This window comes from Nicotiana tabacum, chromosome 18 (assembly GCF_000715075.1).
Source record: "Nicotiana tabacum cultivar K326 chromosome 18, ASM71507v2, whole genome shotgun sequence".
NCBI lineage: Eukaryota > Viridiplantae > Streptophyta > Magnoliopsida > Solanales > Solanaceae > Nicotiana > Nicotiana tabacum.
The window spans coordinates 147,486,623-147,499,265 of NC_134097.1; the positions used below are offsets into that span (position 1 = coordinate 147,486,623).

General features: G+C 35.8%; 1 protein-coding gene and 1 pseudogene across 2 annotated transcripts; both read right to left on the reverse strand.

The window, feature by feature from the left end:
* Positions 1-474: 474 nt before the first annotated feature.
* On the reverse strand, positions 475-7,335 carry LOC142172996 (uncharacterized). 2 transcript variants are annotated; one of them, XM_075237423.1, is made up of 3 exons: positions 7,077-7,335; positions 4,475-4,543; positions 475-1,559 (listed from the first exon to the last, which is right to left on the reverse strand). In XM_075237423.1, exon 3 carries the CDS (start codon positions 1,453-1,455, stop codon positions 697-699), a length of 759 nt encoding a protein of 252 aa, XP_075093524.1. In that variant the 5' UTR covers positions 1,456-1,559; positions 4,475-4,543; positions 7,077-7,335; the 3' UTR covers positions 475-696. The 2 variants fall into 2 exon arrangements, with proteins under 2 accessions (XP_075093524.1, XP_075093525.1); XM_075237424.1 differs by lacking the exons at positions 4,475-4,543; positions 7,077-7,335 and adding an exon at positions 3,841-3,947.
* Positions 7,336-9,359: 2,024 nt separating this feature from the next.
* Positions 9,360-10,774, reverse strand: LOC107763044 (uncharacterized; annotated as a pseudogene).
* Between the last annotated feature and the right edge of the window lie 1,869 nt (positions 10,775-12,643).

The following is a 12,643-nucleotide window of genomic DNA, read 5'->3' on the forward strand; positions in this document are numbered from 1 at the left end:
GGAGTCTTTTATGCATGCATTTATTATATAATCAACGATCAAGCAATATGTATTTTCTGTACTAATTCTTAAGGTTAAATTGTTTGATTTGATGCATATAAGTCTCCGTTGCTAGGGTGATCACTTTTACCCCATTCTTGTGTTCAACTCGATTACAATGTTTCATCTTTCCCCTATTATTGCCAAAAAATTCTCCTTTCTGATTCGGTTCGAATCACAGAGATAAAAAAGCACTTCCTAAATTGTTCACTGATAAAGTGAAATAACAATTACTAGTTGTTTTTGGTCTCCGATTTCTGGACGTTGAGCAGATATGTCCACAGATTTCAGTGTCCTAATTTCCTCAACAATGTGCACATCTTGTACACATCCAGATTATTGTTAGAGATACTGTTGGATCCTCCAAGACCAATGAGCCTTAACCATTGAATCTGGTCGAGATATTTTCGGAAAATCACATAAAAACAGGAATAATAAAGGAAAACTTCTCCAGAACAGAACGAATAGACGACAGAAACAGAGGGCTAATAAAGTAAGCCTTCATACATCATTAGAGTCCAGCAGAGAGTTATAGGAGCCAGACAGCTTAGGAAATTTTGCAAAATCCAAAATTCAAACAGATAGGAAAACTATAATCAACAGTAGAGAGTAGACACTAATGATTGTCCATGTTGATCAGTAGCTTAGTTTAGGGATCTAATGTGCAGTGCGCAATATTCCATGCAGATAACCACCAGTCATAACAAGAGACACAAAGGAGACAACACCAGCTGGAAAAACCTTCTTTGACTTCAGAAACCGAGATCCCATTACTCCCAGAAGTGCAGCCGAGAGGACGAAACCCATTGATGATGCCAAAACAGGTTGTGTTGGAAGCATAGCATAAACAGAGTACAAAAGGGAGGCAGAAACTCCACCTGCAATTAGGGACTTCGTGCTGCCACTTTTCAGATAACCCATAAAACCACCAGCTCCAACCAAGAAAGCATAGCCCAATGTCAATTTTTGGGACATAGAAAGGGCCATTTTCTTTTTATTGCTATGATCCTTGCCTTCATCTGACTCCCCCTCGTTGCCACCATCATTATTATTATTATTATTGCCACCATTATCTCCCCCACCACCACCACCGCCATTTGCACTCCCAGAATCATCTCCACCACCACCACCTGTCTCTGGCAGAATATCAATTCCTGGCCCTGCTGAATCAACAGTGAAGGTGGTTGGCATTGTAGAATCAGAGACAACACTGGCTTTGACTCCCCAGTAGGAAGGCTTTGATCGAGTGGACAAGTTTGGGTACACCGTGCAAGGGGTATTCAATGGATGTAGAGATGAACGAAGTGACCTCAATGGCTGACTATGAGCAAAGAAATGCTGCCTTTGACTCCAAGCTTGGACGCGAAAGTGAGGCAGCACTATGGAGGATTGAGCAATGGCCAAAAATTCTACCATGATGTATATGCTGAATTATGAGAAAGTTATTTACGGGATGTTTTGTTTTCTGTAGCTTGTGTATTATCAGCAACTTCCACAAAAATCAGTCTTCCATCAACAATCTGCAACCGGTAGATCATTTCAATGACAGAACAGAAAAACGGAAAGCAGCAAGACTCTTCAGTCAGCCAACATTCGATATTTCACCAGGAGGTAAAAATGAAACAAAATTAAATACACTTTATAATGCTGGAAAACAAATTCCCTTGGGGAAGTAAAGGAGCTTTCTGCAAAGACATAATGCTACTTAAATTCCCCCTGATTGTTGAGGATTTCTTAATTTTAGCAGATCAGAATCTTTTCCATGGTCCTTACAGTTGACTGACTTTCTTTTTTTTCGCGACAATCTCACAAAGCCAAGATTTGGAGCAACAAAAAACAATCAAAACAGTCTCTCTTTCTCTCTCAAAAAAGCCATCTACTTTAAATTTCTGAAATAATCCATAAAATCAAGACTCTGCACATAAGTAAATCAAGCATAATTGCTGCAAACAATTAACCAACCACCACAATCTCAAATTAGCTTTCAAGCCAAAGCTTGGTGCATTATTGACATCTCCAGTCAACGGAAAACACTTCATGCATTTTTTTTTTATGAAGTAAGCAGGATATCATTAAAAGCATCAAGAAGATGCAAAAAGATTACAAAACAAAGTTTGTTAGCTCATTTACAGTTGAAGTGCTACAAAACTAGAGAGCCGACAAAGTCCAAAAATACATCAAAAGTAGATATGCAAACAAACCACAGAGCTACGCCAAAAGTAAACATGTGCACAAATAATTTTCAAGACCAACACCAATTTTTTCCTAACATATTCATATCATTGATATAGGATGTCTACTGCTCTCAGCAATTGTGCTTTCACTCATCTCTATTTCTGTCTACTGGGTACTTTCCCGTGTTTTATAAAAAATTATAACATTCTTTTTGATTTGTGTACACAAAGTTTAGGTATTACCCTTTTGAACAACTTAATGTTCTCAACTGTCATTTTGCACTAAAAACACACACAAAAAGAAAGTTCAGCTGCAGAGGGGTAATAGAAGCATAGATGCGGCAATGAGGTGCCAATATTAGATAAGAAGTCAAGAAAGGTAGAGACCACATGGGGTGACTGGTGGCAGTGGCTTAATAGAGGGGAAACAGACCGTTCGTCATCTTGGCGAGCAGCAGGATTGGAGTTTGATATCATAATTTTGTTCTTCAGCTGACAAGTTATGCAAAATATGAGTATACTTTTCCTTTTTCCTTTTCTTGTTTTGTTTGTTACCTGCTGAAAAGTTCTCATCTCCAAAATAATAACTCATCATTTTGCAGTCCTTATTTTCCTTAAAATGATAACTTCTATAACCTCTTTAGTCTTTACTACAACTTCCCAGTTTCTTATCAATAACTCAACGACTGTCACTACTTAAAGCAATGAAACATCTGCGACCAGTGAACTTCAAGAGATTTTGCTCTACCATATTGCTTGCAAAACCAGAAGGAACACTTGCAACAACAAGAGACTTCCTACTATTCATTTCCACTAAAGAGTTTATGAGACAACTAATTCAACAAAGGTATATTATATATCCATAAAACAATTAAATAAAATAAACACCAAAAACAACAGCAACAATAGTCGAACATAATGAGATACAGTTCCTAGACCAAACACCGTTTCTCCATAGATTTTCTAGAACCTAGACCCCTTCCAAGTGAAAGTTAGATTTCTTTAGATGGTTATATTGTTCGCATGTTTCGTTATAAGCCTATTAATGCCCCCAACTTACATTTTCCACCCTTTATCATTAGTTTCATTCAAGCAATGATTATCCTGTCTCCAACTGAAAGCATTTGCAGGACCAAGTCCTTTAGACCAACAAATGCAACAATTTGTATTGGTCGATGATAGCAAAAGTTCACAAAGTCAAACATCACGCTAAATTGTTTAAGATGCTTGGAAAAATCTTTCGCTTATAGTTTTGCTGTGAAGTGCTGGAAATAGACATCTGCCTTCTTTAATCTATGATTGATAAATAGTTTTCTAAGCGAAAGACAGACTAAGAATTGTAAATAATAGAGGAACACCTTGTTTTTAAAGTGGGACACCACTATAACAACTATGTGTTTCCTATCTAACAATGGATAGATTTAATTAAAAAAAAATAATATTTAAGAAAAACCTAAAAATTTGAATCGGAAGTAGCGGGTGTGCTTGCACTCATTGCTAAAGGCTACATCCACAACTGATGAAAGGCAATATCATTAAGCATGCTTCATAAAATATACACAAAACACACCATCAACAAACACACAGAAGCAAGTGTACACATCTACCAACAAAGCTAAGGAATTACCCTTCCGTTAATGGAATTCAATGCATTCCGAGCATCTACTTCTGACTCAAAGGTAACAAATCCAAAACCTTTAGGCCTTTGCGTTCTTGGGTCTTCAACAAGCCTCGCTGCTCGCCCAAATTAACAAATCCATATAAATCAATCAATCAAATCAACTACACCTCAACCCCAGATTAATTATAGACCTATTTAACAAATCCGCCACAAAGTACAAATTCCATATTTATAAATAGTTATAGGGCAATCAAGTTTAGTAGATAAAGGGCGTTTGGTATAAGGGAAAATGGAAAACAGTTCAATCAAAAGGAGGAAAATGACTTCCCTCACTTATGGGCGGAAGTCATTTTTCCACCAACTATCTTCAACTAGCACTAGACTTCATTAATAATCTCTAGTACTCAAAAGTTTCATCAGAACACTCTCCAATTTGCTGATATTATTTATTAATTTTTAATATTATACTCTATAATTTGAAAAATATTTTCCATGACATAAATTTCCTTGGGAAAGGACTTATGTCATACTTTAACACACCCTAAATTTCACACTTACTTATTTTGAGGATAAATTAGATTACATTTCAGACGAAAAAATAATGATTGCAGAATATAGAAATGAGGAAAGGTGAAGTAACCTTCTGTAACAACGCCAAAAGGTGAAAAGAGCTTCTTCAATCTTTCATTCGTAGTGTAAAACGATAATCCTGTTTAAAAGAACAAAAATCGAATGCGTCAGTGTTAGGGTTTTAATAAGGACAACAACACACAAATAAATCATGATTAATAAGAACAGATAAAATAAAATAAATATTTGTGTTTTTGTGTGTGTGTGTGAAATATCGAGAGAGAGAGAGAGTACTGCTGACGAATAGCTGCAACCCTTTTGCCATTTGAGTTCTGAGAGCAGCGTTGTATCATCAAGTCAAAGAGGAGAAATTTTATTTTGAGTGAGACTCAACCAACAAAACTTGTATGAGGCACCTCTACCTATTTGACAAGTGGAAATATGGGTCCCACATGTTTCCATCCCCTAGCTCAATTCCCTCTCTCATATTTTTACCAACTTTACGAGATGACAAAATGAAAAAGCAGTAAACTTTTCTCCTCTATCTTCTGCTCCTTTTCTAAAAGGAAGGGAACATGTGGATTTTTAGGGTCGTTTGTTCGTGGATGCTTGTCCAAATTCAAGAGTCTAAAAAGAAGAATGACTGGATTTTTCTCTATATTTTAAAATAGAAAAATGATGGGCAAAATATTTTTGTGGGAGAATCATTGATTTTTTGAGATATCTATGCTTTCTAGTTCCTAATTTGTAATTGTCGGATCAATAGTTTGGCTAAAGCTTATTAATCTGACATCTCACTGGTGTGCAGTGATGTAAACTCAACTTCACATTTATAGAATTGCTTGGGGTAAGCATTAAGCAAGACAATAATAGAATTGCTTAAAATTCCAGTATAGCCAAAATGCACCTTCATTTCTTCCAATAGAATTGGAGTTTGAAGCAAGTAATGGTTAAACTATTGTAAGCTTGTTTAAACCATAAGTAAGCCTATATATTGGAGAAAATAGGGACAATCTCAGTGTATATCGGGCCGCCCCTGGCAATAATTGAAAATTGTGGATTCTTGGTGGCATATGCTAAATTTGAATCGTTGTTCGAGTTGAAAGTGTTAATTAAAATATTTGATGGTTGGATTCTGCGAGACTGCGTTGGAGCAGGGGTGGGCATCGGTCGGTTGGGTTCAGTTTTGAATATTATCGGTTTTGCCTATCGGTTTTCGGTTTACAAATATCATAACCCGATAACCAAACCGATAAGATATTGGTTATCGGTTATCGGTTAATCGGTTATTGATCATTATCGGTTCGGTTATCGGTTTACCCGATAAGGTAAAACTAAAATTAAGAGTGTTGAACGCTGAATATTACCTAATATTAAGAGTGTTGAACGCTAGTATTTGTACAAAGTAATATTTGTACAAAGTTTGGAAGCTGCTATATATGACACTTCAAGGTAAGGACCAAGGAGCGGGTGGGGATTTCAATCCAACAAAAGAAATTCTCAATATACCATTTTCAGTATAAAACTAAAAGCTAAACTACAGCTGAGTAACAATTTTAAAGGTTCCAAAATGAGATTTAAACTTCTATTCAATATCAAGAATTCAAGATCTTGTGGCAGAACTACAAGCATTTGAAGACTGTCACAAAGCTGCACATAGAACAACAATTCAAAGCTGCACATAGAAAAATTAAACACATATTGACAACACCCATAATCATATACTCATAATTCTAAAGGAAAAAGCAAAAAAGATTAAATTTTTGCCTCAAACTAAACATACCCAATGGCCAGTACCTCAATTGCCCACATACAAAGTGCAAACAGCTCAAAATTCCAATCTAACAAAAATAGGAGATAAAAAGATCCCAACTTTCACAATCCAAAAACAGATGGTACACATAGTAATGTCCAAACTCCAAAGTAATAGTTCAAACACATTAATAACAATACAAAGTAGTAGCAACCTTAAGATTAACAAGTTCAAAGTCCAAACATAATACTAATAGTTCAAATTCAAGTAAACAACACAACAACTACTCAATCCTTATAGGCTTCACCAAATTGCGCTCCAAACAACGCTCAACATGCCTCATTTTAAAATCTTAAAATGAAACACATATAACTACACATAAAAAAGGAAAATATGATAACAGAAGGTTTGCTTTCATTACTACAAAGAATTGAACTGCCTCATGCTTCTCTTAGTTTCAATAGAGATAAAGAAACATCATTTCACATATAGTACATGTCACTAATTCTGCGTCAGATGGTAACTAAAGAAGACTTCGCCATATGCTTTTATGGCTTTAATCAAACTGGAAATCTGGAATCATTTTAAAAAGATGTAAATTTAATTTATTTGTTAAAGAATAACATGAGCTGTAAGTCCCAAAATAAGATTTCGCAGTAATTCCATAGCTTTCAGCCATCTAACTCCTATAAGTGATGGTTAAGCAAAAAATTCAAAAAGTACTTCAAATGAAGAGATGTAAGGACTGTGATAAACAATCAACGAAGATAAATTCAAACAATCAGTGTAGTATAAATTCAAGAAACCAAACATTTTAGGGAAACCATTTTTCGAGCTTCATAAAAAGGAAAATATGCAAAAATTGATTTCTAAGATACCAAACTAAGACGAATTCAGAAATGGGATATGAAACACTGACCTTAGTGCAATGCTCTGCCGGAAAAAGATATAGAAAACTGAGTCTTGACGGGCTCAGTCGTGGGGGCGTGACCGCGTGAGTCGTGAGGCGGAGAACTGGTGAGGGCTTGACTGCTTGAGCCGTGTGGCCGGTGGCGGACTGGCAGAGAACTGGTGAGGTCTGACTTCTGAGGGTGAGGACTGAGGGTGAGGAACTGAGTGAGTGAGGCGGACAGCGGACTGGCGTCTGGCGACTGGCGGAGAAAGCAAAATTAGTATATGAAAATGAAACCCTACTATTACTAGTATATACTTAAGCCTAAACTAGTAAATTAGTAAAGCTTTATTGGGTTATCGCTTTACCCAATAAGGGAATTGCTAAATCGACCCCGAACCGATAACCCAATAAAAAAAATACTGGTTATCAAACCGTTAACCCAATAACCCAATATCGATAATCCAATAAATAATTAACGGTTCGAATTATCAATTTTACCCGATATATGCCCAAGCCTGCGTTGGAGAAGTAAGGAACGAAATGCATTTAACTCAAAATTAAAGAGATGATGAAGTTTAGTAAAAGTTGAAAGAAGAAAACGGATTGAATATCACTACTGAGAGAAACATGAGTATAAGTAGGTTAAAAAAAGTAGGGTAGGACCTACTCTTAAGTAAAATAGGGTAAAAAAAATAGAAATGAGATGGTGAAACGGGGAGAAGTTTTATTGTGTGCCTCACGACATTAGTTGTGTGAGGCTCCTTTTTATCTCATAAATTAGTGGACTTCAATCTTACGCTTCTGAATCCACAAAAATTTGGGTCCACAAAACCGTGAAACAAAAAAGATACTTCATACAACTAGTGTCAGTTGTATGAGATATAAAATAAAATTTTTCGTGAAATGGGAAACACGTAAGTGTCAGAGAGATAAAAAGAGGGAGCTGACATGTGGGACCCATATTTCCACTTGTTAAATAGGCAGAGGTGCCTCATACAAGTTTTGTTGGTTGAGTCTCAATCAAAATAAAATTTCTCGTCAAAGAGATACTGTATTTGTCGAAACTGCAGGTCGGTCACTATTTTAATTGAAATGTCATGTTGGTCCTTTCTTTTCTCATTAATTATTATATGTCCCCGTTTCAGCGTTTTTTCTTATTCTGCTCTTTCTTTTTTTCTTTTCTTTTTTCACCTTTTTCTTTTCTTTTAATTTTAATGCGATACGAAATCAGTGCTAATAAGGGGAGACATTCTCCAACTTGCTTTCATAAAAATTCCATGTCGCAAAGTTATGGCCGCCGACAAGCTTTATTGGCAGATGCGATACATGATTAAACTGAACAATAACATTAGAATTGCTGCTAGTAGAGTCAATATTTATAACATTATGGGCCATTTTAAGTGTGAGCCTCTGTGGCAGTTAGAGGATCAGAAAAAAAAAATCGTGAGAGTCAAGAAGATCGCTCCGATACAATATAATGGAGAAGTTTTATTGTGTGCCTCACACAACTGATATTAGTTGTGTGAGGCACTTTTTTGTCTCACAAATTTGTGGACCCCGATCTTACATTTCTTGGTCCACAAAACTCTGAGACAAAAAAGATGCCTCATACAACTAGTGTTAGTTGTATGAGACACAAAATAATATTTTCACATATAATGAATGAGCAAGATGAAACAAAAAAAATAATTTTGTTAAATAATAATGAGCTGATTATATACACAAACAAGTTACAGAGGCTTACTTAACAGACCAGAAAGCAATAAAAAACTAACTCCTTAAATGATGGGAACAAAATAATAACCTATGCAATAAAACAAAGTAGATATACAAATTTTACAAAGCAGTAACAGTAACTCCTAATATGTCAGGCGTTAATTATTAAATAGCCTTTCGAGTGGCAAGCAGGACGACGAAGAGGCCCTTTACTCCCGCTTTGAAATAGTAGGAACTATTACAGTATTTCTTTTGGGGGTAAAAATATATGATATTCTTTTCTACTACTCCATCTTAACAAGGGTGAAATTACATACTCCTTTTTATAAGAGCCAACAATTATTATTGAGGTTTAGCCGGACACCAAATGCTCCAATCAAGCATGCCCGGCTCCACAAACCAAGTAAACAATCATGCCACTAGAACTGACTACAAGCAAGCAAGGGGAAGAGAATTATTGTATAATTAGTAGGGTCGCCCAATAGCTCTTTTCAAATGGACATTTAAGATAGCATCAAGACGAGCACAAAACAAATATGGTCGCGATCTATTTTAGAGATTTTCCTAAGTAATAGCATACAAGTCCAATAGTTAAAATACAAGCTCATCAACGAGCCTATATACAATAATACTATTGCTGCAAGCATCCTTGACAATGGCTTCTCATGACTCAAAGTCAAACCGTTTCTTCCTTTTCTCCATTTCCTCCAAAACAAAGCAAGCATCTTCAACCTTCCCTTTATCAAGCAGGCCAAGAATCATACACCTTACTGTTTCTACACGCGAAAAATGCCCGCTAATCAACATTGCATTCAAAACCTTCAAACCTTCCTCAAATTCTCCTGTTTTACAAAAACCATCAACCACCATTCTATATGTAGCTGCATTAGGATTGTAACCTGCAATTTGCATATCAACTAACATCCTATACGCTTCAGCAGTTTTACCTTCCTTACAGAAATAATTGATTAACATATATAGATCACAACGTCGGGCTTAATGTGCCTCTTTTTCATCTCCACGAGTAAACTATTTACCTCACCAAAGTCGCCTCGTTTTAAAAGATCAGTCATCAAAACACCATAATTGACTATTTTCAGCTTACATCCTTGGTATTCCATATCAAACATTAACTTCTTGGCTTCTTTATACTTACCCAAAGAACTCAAACCTTCCATCAACAAAGCATAAGAAACTGCATTTGGCTTCTTTCCCTTTCTAACCATATCCTGAGACAAACTTTTAGCACCTTCAACATCCCCCTTCTTACACAAAAATCCAATTTGATAATTGTAAGTTACCACAGTCGGCTCAACTTCTCTTTCAAGAATTTCATCAAACACTCTGCGCGCCATTTCCCAATCACCCTTTTCCAGCCACATCTTAATAATAATGTTATACGAAACAGCATTCAACCAAATACCCATTTTCGAAAAATTCCTTAACATCTCATTTGCATCATCAAAACGCCCATTTTCAACAAGCACATTTAAAAGTGCATTAAAAGACTGTACACTACGCATACAATTAAATGACCCCATGTTGTGAAAAAGCTCAATAGCTTTATCAACCAACTGGGCTTTCCCTTAATGCTGAACTAATCCAATAAAAACCTTTTCTTGACATCGAATATAATATGTTTTTAAATATCCAAGAAGGATTTCAACACCTTTAAAGTCTCGAGACTTAGCGAGCTTATAAATAAGACAAGAATAAGTAGGGTAGTCATGTTTGAAGCCGGTTTGCCGGTAATCATGGAACAGTGAAATAGCTTCATCAGGATCTTGGATTTGTTTGAGGTCAGCAAGTAGTGGTATTGGCTTTCGAAAGAGGTTTTTTGTAGGCTTATGAGGCCTTTCAGGTGAGGATTTTGAGGTGGGTTTATGAGAACGATGATGACTGTGGTATGGTTGGGATTGGAAAATTGAGGTTCTGAATTGTGTAAGGTTGTTAATTTTGAGTTTTGAGGGAGTTGTGCTAGCTTGTTTGATTCTTTAATTGATCATGGAGTGTAGGAGGTTGAAGTCAGATTATAGTTTCAAGTGTTAGATGAAAGATCTGTGGAGGGAAAATGGGTTGCTTAAACTTGGAAGCACATTTGAAAGCTTATGCACTCGAGATTGGATGGGTACCGATTTTGGTGAGATTTTTGATTTGGGCCAAACAGATGCTTCAGAAGCTGGAAATTGGGCCTAGTTTATAGATGTGTTTGGGTGAAATTCAAAAATAGCCAGATTTAATGGGAGAAATTAAAAAATAGTCAGATTTACAACTGGTCGTTCAAAAATAGCTCAGTTTTAAAAGTAATTGAAATTTATCCACTTTTCATGTAAAGATAAATCTGAGCGAAAACACTATTCAAACTCGGAATACGCCAGTATATTATGCTGGAGTTCCACCATAAGTATACTTGAACTCCAGCATATTATACTGGAGTTCCATGATAAGTATGCTGGAACTCCAGCATAATATGATGGAGTTCCAGCATAAATACACTAGAACTCCAGCATAATATACTGGAGTTTGGAGCACCGGAGCTCCAGTCTCCAGTATATTATACTGGATCCAGCAAAGTATACCGGTACAACATAATATGCTGGAGTTCATACACAGGTGCACCGAACTCTAGTATATTATGCTGGACCGATCTCTGTTGCAGCAAAATAGTGACTATTTTTCATTGACTTGGTAAACGCTGGCTATTTTTGAATGACCAGTCCGAAAACTGGCTATACCGTGCTATTTTTACGGATTTAATTGGAAAATAGCAACAATTTCAAAGTAATCGATATTTAGCCACTTTTCATGTAAAGATAAATCTGAACGAAAATATTGCTCAAAATATGTAAAATATTCCAGCATAATATACTGGAGTTCCAGCATAATATACTGGTCCAGCATAATATGTTGGAAGTTCATACACAAGTGCTCCAATCTCCAGTATATTATGCTTGAACTTTCCGTGTGTTAGAGTTCTAGCATAATATGCTAGAAGTTCATACACAGGTGCACCTATCTCCAGTATATTATGCTAGAACTTTTCGTGTTACAGCAAAATAATGACTATTTTTCAATGACTTTGCAAACACTGACTATTTTTCAATAGAGCCCGCTTAGTTAGCGGAGGTCTTGAGTTCGTCTCAACAAGAGCATTTTATTTTTCTATATTTCTATATTTTGCCTTGGTTATATTCGTTGCGCAAACAAATACAGTCGATACAGGTTGTATCCTTCGTTTACATTCTTGTATACAATCGATTTAAGTTGTATTATTTGTATACACCCTTGTATTTCATCTTGGTTACAGTTGATGCATGTTGTATTTGTTGCGCGAACGAATACAATTGCACAAAAGTATACAGTTGATACAAGTTGTATGCGTTGTGCGAACGAATACAGTTAACACAAGCTATATTCGTTGCGCGTTTGAATACAAGTAATACAAGCCGATAACGATTGACCAATAGCTATGAATGGTAATTAGGTAAACTGTAATTATTAGCCTCTAAACTATAATGCTTTATGAAAATTCATCTTACATTTATCTGTTAAACTTAATTTATACTACTAAGATGAGACGATAAAGATCTTAGATAACATGCTAAATCATAACTTTATGATCCGTATAGGATTTCACGAGAGGAACTTAGATGTTTATATGACAAATTCTTTGCATTTTCATCTGCTTTTGATATTAAAAGTAATTCAACGTTATTTACATATTACACCAAAGAAAGATGACGTCCATTAAAACCCTTTTAAACGGATGAGTGTTCTGAAAAGGATACTGAAACCAGATATATAAATCAATAGTTGAAAAAACTTATACTCATACATTTCACTTGCAAACAGTTAGGCAGAGAAAGTTGGTCATA

Excerpts from the sequence above, each read along its gene's own strand:
- LOC142172996 (XM_075237423.1), bottom strand. The coding sequence starts at position 1,455 with ATGGTAGAATTTTTGGCCATTGCTCAATCCTCCATAGTGCTGCCTCAC.